Source organism: Eumetopias jubatus, unplaced genomic scaffold (genome assembly GCF_037043125.1).
Source record: "Eumetopias jubatus isolate StellerSeaLion01/CBP00866 unplaced genomic scaffold, mEumJub1_p1.0 scaffold_7, whole genome shotgun sequence".
Classification (NCBI taxonomy): Eukaryota; Metazoa; Chordata; class Mammalia; order Carnivora; family Otariidae; genus Eumetopias; species Eumetopias jubatus.
The window spans coordinates 135,754,041-135,776,025 of record NW_028274813.1 but is presented as its reverse complement, the minus strand read 5'-3'; the positions used below and the strand labels follow the sequence as shown (position 1 = coordinate 135,776,025).

At 51.8% G+C, this 21,985-nt stretch overlaps 1 protein-coding gene across 1 annotated transcript in view; it reads left to right on the top strand.

The window, feature by feature from the left end:
• The window catches only part of ADAMTS17 (ADAM metallopeptidase with thrombospondin type 1 motif 17), a 354,066-nt gene extending 332,718 nt beyond the window's left edge, over nucleotides 1-21,348 (top strand). Inside the window, exons 20-23 of the mRNA XM_028122793.2 lie at nucleotides 1,710-1,914; nucleotides 5,964-6,116; nucleotides 19,715-19,892; nucleotides 21,058-21,348. Coding sequence (XP_027978594.1) covers nucleotides 1,710-1,914; nucleotides 5,964-6,116; nucleotides 19,715-19,892; nucleotides 21,058-21,227 — 706 coding nt within the window. The 3' untranslated portion in view covers nucleotides 21,228-21,348. The remainder of the gene's footprint in view (nucleotides 1-1,709; nucleotides 1,915-5,963; nucleotides 6,117-19,714; nucleotides 19,893-21,057) is intronic.
• The last annotated feature ends 637 nt before the right edge of the window (nucleotides 21,349-21,985 follow it).

The window sequence follows — 21,985 nt, the reverse complement described above, 5'->3', positions numbered from 1 at the left end:
CTGCCCTTCCCTCTGTTCACCCCTGAGCAGTTGGAAATCATGGTTTCTCAGGACACAAATGGGGCTTTGAATGCCCTTTTGGGGACACAAAAGGACTCTCTCCTCCTTCGGTCCCTGCACGAGCCTCAGATCCTCTTAGCTCCCAGGAGCTCACCACTTGACAAAATGGCTGAATCCATTGATGGCTGGCTCTGATAAACATTCAGTTCTCCCTCATCAGTTGGAACAGTCGTAAGATCCGGAAACCAGATCTGATTGTGCCATCCTACCGTTTAGAAACGTCAGTAGTGTCTTCCCACTGGCAGCGTTCTTGAGGGGACACACTGGGTGGTGCCAGGCCTCTCTTCATCTCCACTTCTCGCTTACTTGCTCATTCATCCATCCCAGCATGGCACATTCACTGAGGGCTTCCCATGTGCCAAGCACTGTTCTAGGTTCTGATGATGAGGCAGGGAACAAAACAAAGCCCTGCCCTCTGAATCTTACTATCCGAATGGGGACAGACAGTAAACCAAGGAATGATATATGATAGACTACATATAGTGTATAACACAATAGACTATATATAGTGTATATTATATATCATACATGAATAGAGAAGATGCCACATGGTGGTAAGAACTTTAGAGAAAAGTAAAGCAGTGTAGGGCAGATCAGGGAGGAGGTGAGGGGTGAGCACATAAGGCGGCAGGGACAGCCCCACGGATAAGCTGACATGTGAGCAGAGCCTGGAAGGAAGCAAGAAAGTCAGTCATGTGGTTCCTTGGGAAAGGACTTCTGGGCAGAGGGCACAGTGGGTGCAAAGGCCCTGGGGAAGAGTGTGCTGGCAGAGCTGAGGAGCAGCAAGGAGTCCGGTGTGGCTGGGGGAGGGGTGAGCAGAGGGAGGGGCAGAGAGAGGAACATGAGAGAGGACACGGGGAGATCCTACAGGCCCTGAGGCCAACCGAGACCCTGGTCGAATTGGGGTCATTGAAATGGAAGGCACGTGGGCCAAATTTTAGTGGAGCACTTTCACCAGCTCAGTCTTATCCCAGCCCACGAGTGGCCTCCTCAAGAGTGACAGTCCCCACCCAAGAAGGCCTCCACTCTTTGGAAAGCAGGGAGTCCCTGGTCCAGGTGTGTTCAAGCTGGTACCCGGGCATCCTCTGTCAAGGGCTGTACCAGTTAGGTTTTGTTGCCGTGACAGACCACCCCAGCATCTCAGTGGCTGACAGCAGTGTCCTGTTATGACAGAGCTCAGCTGTCAGAGCATCGCCTGTGTTGGGACCTGCTATTCTCATGGCAGAGGGCAGGAAACGGAGAGAAGCAGAGCCAAACCACATAGTCACACTCAAAGCTTCTGCTGGGACATGGCCAGCTTCATGTCTGCTGACACCCCATTGAACAAAGCATGGTGCAGACAGTGGGTGGGATGTGTAATCCCACCACAGGGAGAGGGACCGCTCAGGAACAATAATTCAACCTGCCATAGAGGTGTTGTGTGCAGAAGGATTTCTGTTTTGAATAAGCCATTGACCCACTCAACTCAAGGGACTCCCTCTGCTCTAATACTTCAGAATTATTTTGAAAGTCAGTTGCAAAGCTCTCTGCGTCCATCTCCCTCCCTCCCACTACAGGCCCAAAATGCCATGATGTGTCTGGAAGGCCCTCCAGGGAAGCTGGCCTCCCCACCCAGTTACTCTCTCACCGTCTCTCCTCTCCCTGGACAGGTGGGTGGCAGGCCCATGGAGCCCCTGCTCAGCAACCTGTGAAAAGGGCATCCAGCATCGGGAGGTGACCTGCGTATACCAGCTGCAGAATGGCACCCACGTCACCACACGGCCCCTCTATTGCCCGGGCCCTCGGCCAGCACCAGTGCAGAGCTGCGAAGGCCAGGACTGCCTGTCCATCTGGGAGGCATCTGAGTGGTCACAGGTGGGTGCTGGGCTGCCTTCTCCACAGGGACCCCAACACGGTGCCTTTCCCTCTATGGTATTTGTGACTCAAACCCAAGTATCACAGTGTTTGCCAGCCCCCAGATAACTAAGATGTGTTCTAGCTCACATATTCTTAAATTCCATCTGAGATGACAGTATGGCTAAACAAACATGGGTAATGTATTTTTGATCATATATATGTTTTTGATAATATTTACCACAGTTTGATCCCATTTCCTATGAAAATTCTCACATAAAGATGGATGGATGGATGGATGGATGGATGGATGGATGGATCGATGGATGGATGGGTGGATGGATGGGTAGATGGATGGATGGATGGATGGATGGATGGATGGATGGATGGATGGATGGATGGGTAGATGGATGGATGGATGGATGGATGGATGGATGGATAGATGGATGGATGGATGCATGGTTGGGTGGGTGAGTTGGGGGGTAGGTTGGTAGGTAGGTAGACAGACCAACTGACTAACCAACTGACCTAATTTTCTTTTGGTGTATTTGAATTCTGGTGCGATCAGTTGGGAAGGTGGTTTCAAAGGCTTTCTTTGAACTCTGTGTCAGTCTTTGTGGATTGTAAGAGGCAAGCAGACACTGGGAGGGACAGTTTTTGTGTACAAGTTGGAGTCATACATCTCATGCCATAAAACATTTTGGAAAGAGGTCAATTAAGCGTTAAGTTTTAACTTGAAAGACTGATTCTGGAAATATTTTATCTTTGGTAGTATCATCCTTCAAGGCTTTGCGTTGACTTTGCATTAATGATTTTGACTGTTTGGCCATAAAATAAAAGGCTGAATAAAGGGCAAGTTTCCCTCAGGTCCTCCATCAAATGTGTTCTAGGAAAGTCAGAAAGGCTAAATCCAAGACACTCTTCAGTGTGGAAAATATTTTTAAAGTTCCTTTTTTATTGCCAAACAGTTGGAATTATTTTGAATAAGAAAGTATTCAGCCCATTCTTAATGAACGAAAAGTTTGCCCTTGGCTACTCAGAAATGGGGTTTACTTTTCAGACAGATCTTGACATGTACCTGTTAAAGACCTGAATCTTCAGCCTGCCCTTTATGATATTTTAGGGGAAAGAGAGAGTTTAAAATTTTGATCTTTTATATGTACTTAGGACTGTAAGTTGAACATTCAAGGGACCTCTTTTAGGGAGGGGGACTACTTGTTGGAGGGGTAGGGTCAGGCATGCAGTCTCCCACCCCCACCCCCATCCCCGCCAACCCACCTTGAGCCTGAGGTTCTTGATCACCTGGCTCTTGATCCAAACAAGATTTATGTTTTAATCAGATCAAAGCCATAAATTTTCCATTCAGACTCTTTCTCATAGAAAAAAAAAAAAATTCCTTACCAAAATAACCAAGCCTGACATTATCAACCATCACCATAGCATTAAAGAACACCAGATTGGAAAATGTGAGACAACTGAAGCAAGATTTAAAGAAATCTCTCTAATTTCACGTCTCTATCTCTGTGTGTACCTGATCCTCATGCTGAAATAGTATCCATATCAATCAGTCTCCTTCTGGCTCACCCTAGGCTCGAGCCAAATGCCTCTTTCTGAACAGTCCAACTTGGAATCAAACCTTGCCCTCATTCACAAGATGCTCACCAAACTGGTATTTCTACTGCTTCACCACATGCTGAAGCCCCTTTAAAGATTTTGTTTATTTGAGAGAGAGAGAGCACAAGCAGGAGGAGGGGCAGAGGGAGAGGGAGAAGCAGACTCCGCACTGAGCAGGGAGCCCACCATGGGGCTTGATCCCAGGACCCTGGGATCATGACCTGAGCTGAAGGCAGATGCTTAACCAACAGAGCCACCCAAGCGCCCCAGTGCTGAAAGGCCCTTTAATGTTTCTTCTTCTGGAAACAAATGGGTTTAAATTTCTCGTGGCAGAGAAATTTATTTTATTGAGGAGGTTGCCTTTATATAGCCAGCAGTGTTGATCAGCCGTACTGTCTACCCCCCAGCTTCTTCCCAGCTTTGTTCAAATGAGGAGCAGATACTTCCCCGCTTTGTTTGAATGAGGAGCAGATACCAGGAAGGAAGCAAAAGATAGTGACTGTCTCCTGTCCTAGGTCCCTCCAGAGGAAGCCCCACCTTCTGGTCAGAAGGGCTGAGCCTGGGTTTGGTCAAGAAACAGGCTAGACATTATAGTGTTTGAAATTCAAGGGAAAGGGACAGGGAATGCAGAGTAGAGTAAGACAATGCAGGAACTCTGGCAGAAGTGGTAAGTAGGCTTCTAGTTGAAGAAAGAGCGTGGGTGTGGGTGCTGGTGCCAGGGAGGAGCCCACAAGTCAAATGGTCAAGGCAGAGCTAATGAAATGGTCAGGGAGCATCACCATGCAGAAGAAGCAGAGAGATTGACCTTCAACTCGGTAACCCAGGCTCTCAGCAGTGGCCCTCCCAGCCACAACCCATCCTGCCCAAGAGGATGACACCTGCTCTGGACTGACCCCTTGCATCCAAGATCCTATAAAGCCAATCCCTCACCCACACACAGGACCAAATGCACATGCTCTCCAGCTCCCCCCAGATGACACCACAACCAGTTCTGAAGCATGTGTATTTCTTCTAAAACAAGCCAATCTAAGTTAGTCTCAAAAAAAAAAAAAAAAAAAAAAGCCTCGGAGAGTTAAATTGAACTCATCGGAAAAATAAAGCTACATAACATTTTGGGATAAATGTTAACAATAGAACTATAAAGAACAACTTTTGTCCTGTAGGTGCGTTTTCTCAGGGGACACAGTGGAACTTTTTTGGAAAATCAAGTTTGCTGTGGCTCAAGAATATCTGCTGTATATTTCTGGTAAATCAAGCTTAAGTATGAAAGCAGATGCTCGATTTGTGAGGGCTCCATTTTGTGCCACCACAGCGCATGGGCTGTCCACGCCATAGCTCTAGGACCCAGCTGTTGGGAGCCTGGGGCTCACTGTGTCTCTACCTCTTGGCAGAATGCAGCCTTCAGGCCAACATCTCCGCAAGTTACATGTTTGCTTCCATGGTGGAGACAGGCAGGACTTCCGTACCCGGCAAATAAGAGGGAGAGCTCCCTGGGTTTGCAGGCCACGTCACCTCCTCTTGCTGGCCGGATCATGCACAGTCAGTCCCATCCTCCCGAGGTCATAGGTCTGCTCTTCCTGGGCTTCCTTCTGCTTTGTTTTGAGGTGGCTAAGCACTCTCGGAGCCCGGTGAGGTCCCTCCCTGAGTGCAGGGGGAGCACGCCAGGAGCAGGCTCCAGGTACACCCCGCAGGTCCACCCTGTTTACAGCTGTCACCCCACCTCTCACCCCGTCTTCCGTGGGTCTTGCTGCCTGAGGGCGTGGGAATCTTGAATTCTCAGGGCTCGCACATGATCTGTCATTCCTCAGGCCCTCTTTGGGTCCCCTCACCACACTTTCTCTTGCAGTGTCTCCCGGGAAGTAGGTAAATTACCACAGGGACCATTGCTCAGTGATGTTCTTGGCATCCACACTTAACACATTCACTGCAGCTCTCTACAAGAGCTTGCCGATGGCCTAACATGAAAGTCACCTGTGGCTTGGGTTTGCATCTCCCTGTTTTCCACCCTGAGCCTCTGCTTTTGCCCCAGGCTGGCCCAGGCAGCGTGCGTGGAGCTAGAGGCCAGCTCGGAGGAGTCAGGGGCCTCAGACATCTTTGCCTGGGTGTCCTTACCTGGCTTCCCCTGGCCCTGTCCCCTGCTCTGCTCGAGGGTCCACCAGCATTTGCCCCTTGAACTTCTCCACTGCATCAGTCTTTTGGACCTGGTAGCAGGCCACTAAATTCCTAGTTTGGTCTTCTGGTACCTCGAGCTCTCCCCGCTCCTGTGGCCCGCCCCCTATCACTGGCCACTTGGCTGGAGTCACAGCTGGGACCATGTGCTTCAGACTCTAGAAGCCCAGCAGCATCGTCATCCTTGCGTCCCTGGCCCTGGGGCTGGCACATTGTTGCGACTTAATAGGCCTTGATGACCTTGAGCTGAACCAGACAGGATCAAACATCCAAACGATGTCTTGCAGTGCTCGGCCACCTGCGGCAAAGGGACCCGAAAACGAACTGTGACGTGCACCAACTCGCAAGGAAAATGCGACGCGTCCACGAGGCCCAAAGCAGAGGAGGCGTGCGAGGACTACTCGGGCTGCTATGAGTGGAAGACCGGGGACTGGTCCAAGGTGAGTCCTGTGGGCCTGCATCTCCACCCTGCCCAGCCGCGCGGGGAGCTCTGCAAGCAGGAGCTCAGCAATCACATGGGCTTCCATTGCATGAGGCAGTCCCGGGCTACCCAGGCTACCCAGGCAAGTTCGCTTTCTTTCCAAGCTCTGCACCTGCCCATGACCCTGTGCTGTGTGCATCCAGAAGGAAACCGAATGCCCCCCAAAGTACGGAGCAGGGTGCCCCGGATCCCAGTTGGCTGCCCTGTGCTGTGTGCAGCCTGTGCCCCAGCATCCCTCGGGGGGCTTGACCACTGGCCATCACAAAAGCCTCGAAAACACAGGGGAGCCTTGGCCGAAACGGACGCGGAGGGGGGTCAGGGGCAAACAGCTCTTCCCTTCACTTTCAGGACCCCTGGGTGAGGGCCCGGACGATGCAGGGGCAGGCAGGTGGGGGCTCTGGGGGCGGGGCAGAAAGGAAGAGCCATCTTCTAGAGCCTGGCCTGCAGCCCGGGGTGGGGGTGCAGAGAGGGTGAAAGAGCACTGCAATGTAAATCAGATGTGAAAACTTCTTTGCTGTTCAGCTCTTCTTTTATTCATGCCCCTAGTATCTGTGAACCCATTACCTCTGACGCCTGTTTCCTGGTGTGGGGGGGGGGGGGGGAGCTGAGGTAAGTACCGCTGTCCCACGTGAGCACCAGCCAAGAGGCCTGCTAGGGAACCTTTTCCCAAGAACCATAGAATTTCTAGTGACATTCGCTAACGTCTGATTTTCTAAGGAAAATTTCTAATGGCAGCAGAGGGTGTTCGTGTTTCTTTTTTGGTCTTCACAACTGAAAACTCCCCGTTCACTTCTCTTGATGTCTCTTCACCCCAAGTTTGTAGACTGGTGGCCCAAGGGCCCCCAGTTTTTGCGTGGCCTGCGTGATATCATAAACATTCTGGAATTAGTTACTAACATTTAAAAACAGGGCGATTTCGCCTGAAAATCTGGATTTGGGGCCCTTGTCTGGAAATCTGGCAATGTGGTGATGTGGCCTGCATCCTCACTTGGCCACCGTGCCCTGGGGCCAAGCAGGCCTGGTGCCTTTCCCCAAGCCCTGGCCCTCTTCCAGCCCCCCACACTCCTCTAGCCACTATGCGTTTTGATTTAGCTGCCTGGCCCAGGCAGTAATTTGGTTTGTGCCTCTGCTTTATGGAAGGAGAGATGGTTTGGCCATTAGAAAGCAAAACTTAACCCAGATCGGGTCCTCACAGAAATGCCACCTTCCTGCAAGGGAGAATACAAACTCCTCCAAACTCTTGGAGGGCACAAAAGCCAATTTCTCAGGTTCCAGTTTGCCGGCTATGCAAAATGCAGCTTCTGGATAACTGCGAATTTGGGGAAGACCGAAAACACCTCCTTTTTATTTACTTCCTGATCAGAAGATCTGACCAAAGCAATAGAACTGGGCCAACAGTCCAGTTTCTCCATGAATGTAATAACACGTAGAATGGAGTTGCCAGGATGTCTTCCTTTGGAGGAGGCTTCACTTGAACTTCGCTTGAAAGCTCTTGCAAAAATGCCGTTAGAACCTCGAGTCCTGTGAGAGAGGCATCAAAGGGCTGAGTTACACCTCTGACTCACCATTTAAGGTATCTTAACTTCTCTGGCCCTCAGTCTCTTTATCGCTGCAATGGAGAATCATTAACACTGGCCCTGCCTGTTTCTCAGAGATGCTCAGAGCTTTCAAGGCATTAGTATATGTGACTAAGCGCTTTGACAACTCAGCCCATTTTTCCTGCCCCAAACCCAGCACCCAGTGTTTACGCTGTGGTGAGGCACAGTCCCCAGGACTAACCTGTTCTGATCTCATCTAACTTTGTCTTATCGATCGGAGGGCCCCGCCTTTTATACAACCATGCCACGAAATGTTGTCTCATGGCCAAGCATGTCAGACTCAGCTTGAGAAGGGTCACCAGTGTATCCCAAAGGCCCAGGGAGATGTAAGCGAGCTCTCAACAGTATGGGTTCTAATCAATAAGAAAACATTTTGGGAGTGTTCTGTGTCAGAATTGTCAGAAAACATAGAAGGGGAGCTCCCCAACATAGTAAGAGGCAGAAGACCACTGTCTGGACTCCAAATGTCCGGGTGTGGACTGGAACAAAGCTGTCATTCTACTTGGGGAATTAGAAGGGTCCTGGGGTCACACCCCACATGCAGCCTGTGCTAGCGAAGGGTGACCTCCATGGTCATAGATATCCCTGGGCAGGAAGCAGAGGGGAGGGGAGGGGCCAAGGAGGGCCTGGGCTGCATGCACCCATCAGAGTTTGAGGTCTACCCCTGCGTCTCTGCCCTCTGACCAGGTCCCTGGCCCTGTTTTCTAGGAGAGACAGTAGATGCTCAGAGATAAAGTGACTGGCCCACAGTGCTCTGGCAGAGTCCAAGCTCCTGAACCCCAGGTCAGAGTTTAGTCCATATGAGAGGGGCTCCGAAGGCCCCATGATGGTACCTTTGAGCCACAGCATGTCCTAGAGATGGTCATTGGCTCTCCAGAGCCTGGGTTTCTCCAGCCTCACCATTCGGGCTTTGAAGACCAGACGGACACTTTTGTTTTCTTAAGTACCATGAACTTCCTGGTGCGGGGAGCTGCAAAACGCCAGGAAATGAATGTGAGTCGTACCTGAGAGGCTCCTTGCCGTGCTACCCCAGATCTGGTAGCTTACGCTCGCCCTCCTCCATTGTTCAAGGGCCCCTCCTTGGCTGAGGAGGCCGGCTTGCCATCCAGCAAACTCCCCCACACACAGTCCACCAGGCAAAGTAGAGCCTTTAGCTGGCCTGCCTCTTTATTAGCCAGGTCATGGTGAATAATGCCTCCCAGCTTTCTGGAAAGTAAGGTATTGGAAGGCCACAGTGCCTGCTTTTTACCACAGCCAGCTTGATCAGTCATCCTTGGCCTTAAAAACAGGAAAGATCGATGGCATGTGATGATCTTGGCTGCCATCCAGGGGCGGTATCTGGTGGCATCGGATTGGTGTGCACAGAGCCTTGGGGGAGAGTACTCAGCATGGCAGGGGGAGGGGGGGCAGGAAGCCCAGCACGTCTGGCCAGAGCCGGGGCCCAGGGCAGACTCCATCTACCAAGCTGAGAACTTGGTCACAGACCCGGAACCGGAAGCCCAGGTATGCATGAGCATACTGAGCAAGCGTGATGGGGCAGGGGCCGCACAAAACTCAACTGTGGGACCCCTACCCTGACGGTTTGCCTCATCACCACTCCCTCCTCCACTGCCATCACCGCGTGGGCTGGCCTGCCCAGTTGCAGAAATCTGTACAGTACAGTTCTAGAAATCTGCCCGTTGCTCTTCCCCATTCCTTCTCTGGAGAACGGAAAGGATGCAGTTCCCCAGAGGGGTCCTTGTCCTCACTCGCTGGGCAACGGGCCAACATAAGTGGATTCCACTGGATGGATGGTACCCTGATATTTACATTTGTTTGGACTAGATTTGCTTTGCCGTTGACCTCTTATCTTCACTCTACGGCTTGTGGACAGTGCCCTTGTCACACACATGGGGTTGGTGCACTTTTAAACCCTCTCCTGTAACCAGCCTCCAAACCGCCCACATGCCAGAATTTGAAGGCTTCAAACAAGCTGCCCAGAAGGAAAGTCAAGAGAAGTCCAAGGGCTGTCAGAGCCTCGGTGTATCTGGAAGCTTTGACATTTTGCCTCCAAGCAATCTCCTATTACTTGGCCCCAAGGTGCTGTTAAGAAAGATAAGCGTGTCTCCAGGGAGGTGACAGACACCGGTCCACAGAGATGGTTCAGGTGCTGTCCTGTACTCACTGAAGCAAGAAGGAGCAGTCATCCCTTGGGAAGGGGCTGGCACCATCTCTTCCTGTAGCTGGGTGAGGGTTCCTGAGAACAGCACCCAGGACCGTGGGGAGGCAGGGCCCCTCCTCCAGCCTCAGCAAATGGCTGAACCCCAACCAGGGACCCACGCGCAGGACAGACCTCACATTCCCATTCCTGCTGAGGGCATTATTACTCTCTGCCATGTTTGAAAAATGACCTGCCCTCCTGGGATATCTGCTATTTCCAGATCTGTGCAAATCATTGTTTCCACCCGCTAAATGCTGGGTATTCAACCCGGGGGCGGGGAGATGTCACTTAAAATGGGAAAGGAGGAAATCACATTTCTTTCTAGAATAGCATGACTTTTGATCAAAAGTTGAGATGTTTCAGTTTCAAGACCAGAGGCATAAATCACGACTGAGCTGATGGGATGTTTCTAATTAGAAACAAATTATTCTGGAGGGACTCTAATGGATGGTGTTTTTAGAGAAAACCATTGGCTCTCTGTGTTAAGAGTATGGTGTTCCCTTTCACTGAAGGGATCAAAGTGACCATTGACTTCCTGGTGCCAGTGGAGGTCCCGTGGAAGGGAGATGGTCTGACTCCTATCAGTCAGGCCCCAGGTGTGCCCCTCACACCCGAGCCCCAGGCTGTGATGTGGAAATCACAGCACCTCTCAGAGGCCTTGGGAGGTCAGAGGAAGAAATAAGCGTGTAAGAGTCTCTGTTCTATACTGTGCTGTCCCCAGACAGCTGGTACATGCCTCCCTGCGCTCTGGGCAGGGAAATGGGGCTTTCAGCAACATGGCCTTAGCAAGGAATGAGAGGGGTTTGCTACAGAAACTGTTTCAGCCCATACCACTTCCAAAGCCTGCACCTACTTTCTTTGGTGGGGCCTGACCCCGCACCCTACTCCGCAAGGCTGGCCTGCCTGCCAAGCTGGGGGTCTGCAACCAAGTCTCTGTGATTCAAGCAGCACTTCCTGAGCTCCTTTTCTCAGGAGAGAATGTTCCAGACCTGTCCTGGGCATGGGAGTGAACAGAGAGTGGACAGCCTGTCTCTGCCATACCTGACCCAGCCTAGGTATGGACCAACAAAGAGCCAACCACCTTAGGCCACACTGAGTCCCCCTGGGCCAGTGTGAACACAGTGCTCTGGGACCCAGGCATCCTCTGTCTGGGAAAGCTATGGATGGGGTTGCTGGTGGAGGGTGATGCTATTTCTTTTGGGCTCAGTGACAATGGCCCCTAACATCCACTAGTGCTTTAGAATTGACAAAGCACATTCACTTGTATCATCTCATTTGGTCCCATCCCCGTTTTACAGATGAGGAAACTGGCTCAGAGTGGTGATGTGGCTTTTTTCCCCAAGGTCACACAACTAGAAAACAGCAGGGCTAAGAGTCTGGTCCCTGCCTTCTGACTCTTAATCCACCTTTCCTTCAGGTTCATAATAATGCCAGAGGCTTAGATTACTAACTTGAAACAGGAAGGAGCTGAACTCTAAGATGCCTGCAGCTCTAACTATCACAGGCATATGCTTGTCAGAAAGTCAGGTATCTACCTGTTTTCTCTCCACCATCACCCCCATCACAACCTGCTCCCAAAAGGGCTTTGTATCAGTCATTCACACTTTAGGGTAAATCTGTTGTCTCTCTCTGAGGTCCTGCCTGTTGTCTACCTTCATTTGTGAAATGAAAAGTTGAGTTCTTATTAAAAAGAAACTTGGACATCAAAGAGGAAGTGTGTGAGGCATCGGGGGTATCGGGGCCCTTTTCTGGACTGTGTGAAACCATACCACACAGGCAGCCAACCCTCTGCACGAAGACAGAGAGCCAGTCCTCCATTCAATATTGCTCTTAGGAATGTAAGCAGCCAGGAAAAGGAGAGTCATCACATTCCAGTGCTTTTCAGAGCAGGGGCAGAAGGGAGAGAGGGCAGATTACCTCCCTTGGTGTGAGCACTTTGCGTGGGTGAACAGAGCCTGCCACTAGGTCATAGAGTTCCAGAGAAAAGTCTAGAGCTCATACGTGCTCAGTTGAGAGAAATGAGCTTGCTATAGAGCAGAAGAGCCCCCAGAAATTGCCAGGACAGGTGCTTGCATGGAAGTGAGCTAAATTGTCTAATGGCAGATGCCTTTGCCCCCTCGGTTCCCCTGCAGTCCCTCCATTCACCCCGTAACCTTTGTCAAACCAGCTGCCTTTGTGTGGAGCGAGGGATCAGAGAGAGGGGTGGCTCCCCTGCACAGAAGCCTGGGTCTTAGCCACTACCTGGATCTCGCCATTGAATCAGAGAAGCTGTTGCCCCTAAGGAACACATGCTCCATCAGTGACCCCTGAGCAGGGCATGTGGTCAGGAGGACACAGGTCCACATCCCTGCTCTGCTGTCTCTTATCAGAATCCTCTTAGAACAGCTCTTTGAGTATGGCTCAGGTCCCATAAAACAGTACATGCCCTGACCCGGTGCCTGTGCATGGTGACAGCGTACCTAGGAGGCAGGAGACAGGCTCTAGCATTTGCTGGGTGCCTGGGCCTGCCTCCTCCAGCAGGAGTGGAGGGTCTTTCACACAGTCACTGATAGGCCGGGAAAGCTAAGCTACCAGAGTGATCACGGCTCTTGCCCGAGGACAGATAGTGACAGTGGCCCTGTGGGGTCCTCTGTGCTCCAGGCTCACACAGCACGATCAAAAGCTCTTGGGATCACCAGCCCTTGCAGGCCATCAGGGGTCACCTTGCCCTTCAGGCTCCCTGGCTGTAGGGCCCCAGCCAAAATCTGTAGGTTGGCAGGTTGCAAATTCAGAGACACAGGGAAACCTAAGGCTGAGGCTGAGGCGAGAAAGGAAAAACAGTTTGCCAGGGAGTATGAGTTGAAGGGGTGTGTGTGTGCGCGTGTGTGTGTGTGTGTGTGTGTGTGTGTGTGTGTGTGTGAGTGTGAGAGTGAGAAAGCATTTCTAGTTTCAAGGCTAGAGCAAAGACAGTGGGGATTTTCATTACTGTTTAAAACCTGCTATTTCAGGTTTCAACAGCTTCCGACGGTTGCACAGCTCATGCCAAGGCTGGGGGGGAATCTGTCAAAAATGCTTTTGAAGAGCTTTTGACATTTTACCAGCCAAGTGCCTTTCAGACACCAGCAGAAAGTGGAGTTAGTATGAGGGTCTGCCCTTCCCCCAGCCCCATCTCAGGCTCTGCGAGCCAAAACTGCCCCTGCCCGGGGGCTGGCTGACCCCTCAGAGCAGGAGACCGGAGTTGGGGCGGGGGGGGAAGGCAGCTCACCCCAGAGCCCGGGGAGGAAGCCCGGCCGCCCCCGCCTCCGTCGGAACCTGGGCTTGAGCAAGTATCAAACCTTCCTGCAGCGTTTCCCTCTTCCTGAGGTTTTTACGACCTCCTTTAGCTAATTCTCAAAACACCCCTTTGGGATCTGGTGTTATTTATAGTCATGATTTTACAGCTGGGAGAAGTGAAGAGAAGGAAGGCCTCGCCGCAGAGGAGCATGTCTTGAGGGCCAGGCCCCCATGGGGTGACAGAGACCCGGTTCCTCCCTGCTGGGGAGCCGTGTGGCCCTGGAGGAGGGCAAAGGGGGGGGCGTGCTGGAGCTCTCACTGGGGAGAAGCTGTATGGACGCTCTGGGGCTCCATTCCTTCTCTCTGAAAGGCAGTGCTGTGTCCATGTGGATGCCTTTCATGCAGTCGGTGCATGTTTATTGAGCACCTACTGTGTTCTGAGCACTGCCCTGGCCACAGCCGTGGTTACTGGGACTAATGAGAATGATGTAAGCCCAGGGCCCAGCACTTGCTGGGGAGGGGGCGTGAGGGGCTGCCCTCACTTCGGGTCGTCTGGCAGGGAGCTTTCCGGCTGGATTTATTACTGCTTCATTTCTTTGTTTCCCGAGTCTCAGGGAGCCACGTTAAATGTTAATGTAATGAGCAACCTGAAAAAAAATCACCCACAGTGAAAAGAGTGCTTCAAACAAGACCAGAGATGTTTTTTATAGATCTGTTTGCTGGGATTTTTAAAAGCCCCGGAATGGCTTCATAGCAATGCTTGGGGCTAATCCGATGCTAGCAGGAGACACTGTGGTCTCCTCACTGTTTAATTAAAGCCGAGGCTGAGGGGAGGCAGGCAGAGATGGAATTCCTGGTCTGCAACCGTGTTATCCCAAATGCAGCAAGCTCAAGTTACAAGGGGATGCTGTTCAAAAGCAACCCCTCGGACCTGTCTGGAATCACGTTTGTCCTCAGGGTCAAGTCAGCTTCTAATGGTGCTCCCGGAGGTTATCTGGCTGAACTGCCAGATCAGGGCCGGGACCCAGGTGAAGACTGGGTCATACCATACCTGCCTGCGAGGCCTGGTGTCGGGGCATGGCCGGCAGGCCAAGCGGCTCAGTGCCTTTTCCTGGGCTCCAAGGACTCCCCGGTCCATTTTGTCTGCTCTTGTCCAAGCACTAACTGTTAATAATAACAGTAGCACTTGCAGAGGGCTCACTTGCTGCTGGTCACCTGTTCCAAGCTTTTCTAATCATCGCAATCATTCTACAAGGAAAGTTTTATTATCCTCAAGCCACAGATGAAGAAACTGGGGCTCAGATAGGTTAAGTAACTTGCCCGAGGTCACACAGCTAGTAAGGAGGGATGGAGTATGCTAACAGGTCTGTCCTGCCCCTGCTGCTCTATCCCCAGTCTGACTCCAGCTACGGGGAGTGTGGTTACCCGGGGATGTTAGGCCAGGGGCAGGCTTGGCACCTCCTGGACTGAAGTGAAAGTTTCTGTACATGCCACTTGGTTACCTGTTTGTCTTCTAACACCTGATGCAATGAAGTGGCCTCTGTGGGGCTGGCTCAGACACCCCAAGGTTCTCAAAAATTCTTCTAAATGACTTCAAGCCTTTCACAGCTCACAGCAGTGTGAACAGAGTCCCTAGGACGCCAGCAAAAATTTAGCAAAGCCTAATGTGAGAGACAAATCCCTATGAGGGGCAGGGTCTGCAAGGTCCCTAAGCCTACCTCGCAGGCAGGTATGGCTGTCTTTGCCTGGGTGCCGGCCCTGATCTGGCAGCTCAGCCAGATAACCTCCGGGAGCACCATTAGAAGCTGACTTGACCCTGAGGACGAACGTGATTCCAGACAGGTCCGAGGGGTTGCTTTTGAACAGCATCCCCTTGTAACTTGAGCTTACTGCATTTGGGATAACACAGGCGCAGACCAGAAATTCCATCACTTCCCAGCCTGTCACCTGGCCCTGCCCTGCCTCATGGAGGTGCAGGAGAGCCGTGAGAACAGACACTTGAGTCTCTATGCAGGAACTCTGGAGATCATTCCATGATCTCATGGGGCAGTTTTCTCCGGGCTGGAAAATGAAAAGCCGGTGACCCTGTGCTAGGAAAGATAATGAATCAAATGGTGGACCTGGGCAGTAAGCTAGTTTTTTGTTTCCCGGCTCACATAGAGGCTGCAGTGAAGCTAGTACAAGCCATAATTCATACAGGAAGATGGAATTTGGTCCATGAAATGGGGCAGCTGGGGTCCTGTCCCTCCTCTGCCACTTACTCTGTGACCTTGGCCCAGACACTGACCCCCACTGAGCTCAGTGGCCAGCAGCCTCAGGACTGTTGTGGAATGTTCCACGCTGTTGTGGAAACTTACAAGCGAGCCCACGGAATAAGCAAACACACCATCTGTACACACAGGGGTGTCGTGAATGCTCTCCCTTCCCCCACACCTGGTCCCCCTCCCCCACTGGCCTTAGAGCCTGTGAAATAAGACTAAGAACTTTCAGAGGGGAAATCATTTTTCAAGGGCAACCCCAGACACCTGAGTTTTACAACGGTCATTGATCATTTTCAGGCAGAGACCTTGTCAGTTTTGCATTTGGTTTGAATAGACCCACAGGATTGAGTTCTTGCCCTGATTTTTACATACATAATAATGACACCTGCAAAAGACATCGAAACCCTTCCTGATGTTCCTGGTCAGGAAGTGACTCAGCCGGGCTGACCGCCCAGCCGCCAGGGCCTTGGGTACCTTGTGTGGTCATGGGGTGCCATAGGAGCAAAACAGGCATAGCTTCAGGAGCCTTCTCCACTCGCCAGTGCAGTTTCCTGGGGCCCCAGCCACCGTCTGTCCTGCCCTGGAAGGACCCCCTCTCCAAGAGTGAGTATGAAAACACCTATGGACGTGTCTCCTGCATCAGGTGGTTCCAGGGCCCGTGGTCCTAGTCAAGATCTGATGAGAAAAGGGATGTTGATGTTGCCTTTAGATCAGCACGCGGATATCTCTTTTCCCCACATACGCAGTTTAGTGCCAAATAGGCACGGATACCGGGTTCCAAGTACACAGTAATCCCATTTTCCCAGGAAGCAGGTTTTTTTTTTTTCATTTTATAACCAACTTACATTTAAAGGTCTTTTTTTTTTTATTAAAGATTTTTATTTATTTGAGAGAGAGAGAATGAGAGAGAGAGAGCACGAAAGGGAAGAGGGTCAGAGGGAGAAGCAGACTCCCTGCTGAGCAGGGAGCCTGATGTGGGACTCGATCCCGGGACTCCAGGATCATGACCTGAGCCGAAGGCAGTCGCTTAACCAACTGAGCCACCCAGGTGCCCCATTTAAAGGTCTTTTAATGGTAGAGGTAGGCGAGTCAAATGCCTACCTAAAATATAAAATTCATTCGGGTAGCTACACATTCCTATTTAAAGGTTTATATTTCTATTTTAACTTAGAAATACTGCTGTTTTCTTTCTGTAGCATATTATAAAGTCAGACCTGATGAAGCTGCTGGGTGTGCGGGGTCAAAAACGAGTGAATATGAGCAGTTTTGTAAGGTGCAACCGAACACTTGCCGGGTCTGTCTTCATCATCACTCACTCTGCCTTCTGAGTCATCTGCTTGCCAGATACAACCTGTCACTGCTGAGTTCACAGAGGTGCCACCTCTTTTGGAATCTGTATGCGCTACTCTCACTGGATAGTCCCTCACAAGCTGGGGCATTACTTAGCACTGTGTCTGCATGACTTTGCTCTGCATTGGCGTGACTCCGCTCTGCATTCGCGGGATTCTGTACTACGTTAGGACACTTAGCCTTCTCCTTCTTTCATTCTGTTGGTGTGGACTCCCAGTCTCTTTGTATAACCACTTACCAGCTTGCTTTTAAGTGATTTTCAAACATTTCTTAGATCATCCTCCCTCATTTGTGATTATGAAGTCATGCCTCCAGGAGATAGATTTCTTTGCTTCCTTTTTTTTTCTTAATCCCCAAGTGATCTTGCTACAAATAATTAAAGACACCCCTTATCCCTGCCCCTGAACTGTGAGAGGTTTTGTTCTCACTTAAGTATAAGGCAACTTACTCTTTTCCAAGAATAATTTTGAGTGAAATCCGTCTGCCCCTTATATTCGAGCATACCTGTCGCCAGTGTATAAACTCAGCAGGGCAGTAGCTGGATGTCCTTTCTGGCTTAATTATACATTTTTGCATATGGATCCTCACCAGTTCACTGTAAGAAAAGAGAGCTCATTATACTCTACACAGGACACTGGGCAGAAGTTCCTGACAAATCAGAGGTTCTCAGCTCTGGGTGCCCCTTCTAAGGATACTGATCTATTGGTCTGGGACATTGAGGTTTTTAAAAACTTATCAGGTAAACCCCGCAACAGAGCCCAGCTCCCTCCTTGATGCCTTCCAGGTGGAAGTCATGTTGCTATGGCAGCCATCCCATGTTCAAGGTCTCCTATTGGTGGGACCTCCCCGTGTGACCTCATCCCTCCACCTCGGCACCCCTCAAACTTCCCTGGGCCCCGGGTGCCAACTCCTGAGGTCTAGGATGGAATCCAGAAATCTGCATCCATAATGCATGATGAATTCTCAAGCCCACAAGCAGCCCCTGCCTGGTTTATCTAGAAGTTAGGCTGGGAAGGGAGACACAACGCTGAGGCCCTGGGGCTGGCCTTGCCCACAGGGGAGAGTGCTTGTTCTGGTTTGAACATACCAGAGCCCACAGGGGGGCTTCTGGTTCTCCCACCACTTCTGTGATTTGAAAAAACCGGGGCCCCTTCAGAGCACCATTCCCTCAGAGACTCTTTATCCTTGTAAAGTGAAAAAAAACACACACAAAAAAAAAACCAAAAACCAAACAACTATGATCCTGCTTCTCAGACTAGAACACTGAGGAATTCACCTGGTGCACACAAGTTCTTTGGGGAGCAGACAGTACCCCCTTGGTCACAGACAGTACCAGCAGTCTCCCACTGAGCCTGTGCCTGGTGACTCCTCACAGGCACCCCTGCCCCAGGACAGCCCCCCTCCAGCACAGGCTGAGGTCAGGCCTGACTGGGAGGAGACAGGGAGGCACATGATCCAGACGGCACCTGGCATCGCCACCCCATGTGGCGTTCAAAGGACAGGCCCTGCTCCCCTCTCTTTACCCCCAGGTGCTGGCATGAACTCCAGCTGGGCCGTGGCACCTGAGGCCTTTGCTTTATTAAAGTTTTGCAGAATGCTCTCAGAACCCCATAAATCACGGGTTGTATGGGTGCTAGGGGACCCCAGATGGAGAGAGTGCACCTGTGGACCCAGCTTTCTGGCTGGAAGAGACCAGCTTATTGGAAAGACAGTTCCTGGGGCTCCTGGGAGAGCGAGCAAGGGCCCAGGAGCTTGGAGAGCAGGATCAGGGCGGAGGAGCTGAGGAACGGGCAGGTTCCCCGGTGGAACACTTTAAAAGGGTGCAGAGAGGGACAGGAGGAAGGCAGAAACTGCATGGGGAAGTCCTACCAAGTACACTCAGTGGGATGTCTGCTGAGCTACACTGGGCTGGTCTTGGCAAACCCAGGTCTACAAGGGCTGGAGGTGCCAGCAACTCGGGCCTTGGTGTCTGAGTTAAAACCATGAGCCACAAATAATATGTGACTCCATGACTCCATGATGCAAGAAAGGTTGCACTTCCTTTTCTCCCAGTTAATTCTGGGCCCCAACTCTCCAGGCTTGCGGGAAATTCAACCCCACCCGTGACTGAGCTCCCCTCTATAACCAAGGCCAGGGGAAGACTCCAGAGCCTCACGTAGCACAGAGCACTGGGGAGACGCCTGAGGTCATCATGCCCAGCACCTCCTGGGTGTCACCAGGCCACCCTGTCCACTAGCTCAAGAATTTGGAAGCCCAGCTTTCTGCTTGGAACAGGGGTAGAGAGGGTGGGAAGTGACATGCAAGCCTTATAAATTAATATTTCAGCGACTATCTTGTGTCTTAGCTTGGGCTGCTGAGATGAAATACCATAGATGGGGGGTGGGGCTTAAACAACATATATTTATTTCTCCCGGTTCTGGAGGCTGGGAAGTCCAAGGTCAAGGTACTGGCCGATTTGGTTCTTGGTGAGGGCCCACTTCCTAGCTCAAAGTCGGCTGCCTTCTCACTGTGTCCTCACGCGGCGGAAGAAAGGCTCTGGTCTCTCTTCCTCTTTTTATAAGGACACTAATCGCATCATGGAGGCTCTGCCCTCATGACCTCATCTAAGCCTAATTACCTCCCAAAGCGTCCCCCCCACCAAAAAAAATCATCCCACTGGGAGCTAGGGCTTCAACATGTGGATCTGGGGAGACAAAGAACATCCAGTCCATAACATCTTGAAACAGGCATCTGTCAGGCAGCTGGTGTGCAGCCAAGCCCCCTCGTCCTGCATTACCCCAAGCACCTGGGAATGACATGTAGGGGCCAGGCACAGGGGCGGCTGCTTCGTCGAGCCATGGTCATGGCTGCTCGGCCCAGGTTAGGCCCCAGCTCAGACCGTCCCTGTCTCCGGCAGTGCTCCTCGACCTGTGGGAAGGGCCTGCAGTCCCGTGTGGTGCAGTGCATGCACAAGGTCACCGGGCGCCATGGCAACGAGTGCCCCGCCCTCTTGAAGCCGGCAGCCTACAGACAGTGCCACCAGGAGGTCTGCAATGACAAGATCAACGTGAACACCATCACTTCCCCTCGCCTCGGTGAGTGGCCCCAGGCTGCTGGGAAGGGCACTGCCGCCCCCAGCCAGCGAGTCCCCGCTGGTGGTAGAGGTCTAGAAGCCAGAAAGCTCCCCCAACCCCCACCTTGCGGCTTATCCAAGCCCTGGAGAGGCCAACGCTTGTCAGCTCTGTAGAATGTCAGAGGTTTCAGAGATGGGATTTCGTTCTTTGTCATGAAAAAGACGTCTGCGAGCGGCGACCTCAAACACAACACAAGAGCGCCCAGCTAGGCACTCTGCCAAAAGTGAGGAACACGGGCGGGTGGCTCCCCGTTAAGGTTTTGGGGCTCCCGTGCATGAGGAGGGCAAGGGGAGGGGACTTCTTCCAGAAATGAAGGAGCTGGGGTGTCATTCACGAAACCTTGGTGATGTTCCTCAAGCTGATGCTTGAGAAGAAAGCAGAGGTGGTGATAGATTGGAGTCTTGAATTCAGTGGCATGGGGAGGGAGAAGAGGAACGTTTCACATGAATTTAATGGTTCCTTTTAACAGTCTCTGCTTTTCCAAATAGAAATCCCTAAGGAATATTTTCCTCCCCAGGGCCCCCCTTTCCCTAATGCTGGAATGCAGCCAGCACAGAGGGGGCTTCTAAGTTGTTTCACTTGGGGGAGGGGTGGTCTTTGAGCTTGCAGAAGGGCACTCCCAAGCTCTGCATGCACAAACCTCCTTGGGATGCTCCAGAGACCTCCCTCCGGCAGGATCTTCTCTCCGCAGGATGACCCTGAAGGAGGTTTAGGCCACTTGCTTGCGCTGTGAGCTTCTGCTTCGATGGGGCCTTTGAGGCCCACTCCCCCATGTCATCCTGTCTCATAAATGCCAGCAGTGGTGGTATCCTTCGCCAAAAAGTAACAGTGGGTGCCGCTTAGCTGAGAAGCAGGGTGCACAGTGCCCTTGCCCAGAGGAAGCAGCCAGACTGCCATGCTCTGCCAGGTGGTCAGGTTAGACACAGGAGCGCGTCCCTTGTAGAGAAAAGCGACATCACGTGGCCCTGGCAGGGGGCATATTTCCTCGAGTCCATGCTAGGCTCCAGCATGTGAGTGAGGGCAGCCTCAGAGTGGGTCAGACCGCGAGCCCTCTCTGTGCATGCAGCAGGTTGTCCCCATGCCATCCGTAACCCCTAGGCTCTGTCTCTCCCCACCATCCCCTTAGCCGCTCTGACCTACAAATGCACACGGGACCAGTGGACGGTGTATTGCCGGGTCATCCGAGAAAAGAACCTCTGCCAGGACATGCGGTGGTACCAACGCTGCTGTCAGACGTGCAGGGACTTCTATGCAAACAAGATGCGCCAGCCACCACCACCGTTGCCGAGCTCATGACACGGGGCCCAGCGGTCCCCCAGCGCTCCAGTGCGTGGTCTGCATCCTGATGACATGGCTAGCTGAAAGCCTGCCCACCTGAGAGCACACCAGTCCTGCGGCCGGGACCCCCCCACCCCACCCAGAGCACACCGCCGCTCACCCACAAGGCTGTCCCAAAAATCCAACCGTATAGAACCTGAGCGTGGACTTGATGTTTGCTGTTAGCGCTTTTGTACTTAATATATTGTTAACAGCCACTGGATGGCTTTCTACAGTAAGGAAAAAATAGGCATGAGTCACAAAAATATTGTCATTTCTAAGGTTCCGTGTACCTCAATGGGAACACCTCTGACAGACCGTTGTTGAAAGAAAGAGATGTCATTGAGCACTTCTGTCTTGGCTTTCTTTTGATGTTTGAATTCCCGGTGCTTGATGTGCCATGGGGGGATTATCCCCCAAAGGAGACATTTTACATTAAAACAGGCTTTATTCTGAAAGCCGGCGGCACCCTGGAAGGAAGGACAGATGTCAGCGAGCCTCTGCTAATGGCTTCTCCTGAGAGGACCAGGCTGCCAGAGCCCTTCTTGACCACACAAGAGTCAGCACTTTGCCTCCCCACCCATCTCTGAAAACATGTTCTCTGGATCGTGGGCCTCACCTTGGAAGTTGTGTCCCTGACAGTTTGAATCTCTATCAGCCAAGGATGCCAAGGCCACGTAGTTCTGCATGCCACCTGTGTTGTGGAGAATATTCTGGAAGTGTCTGGGTTTGGGGAG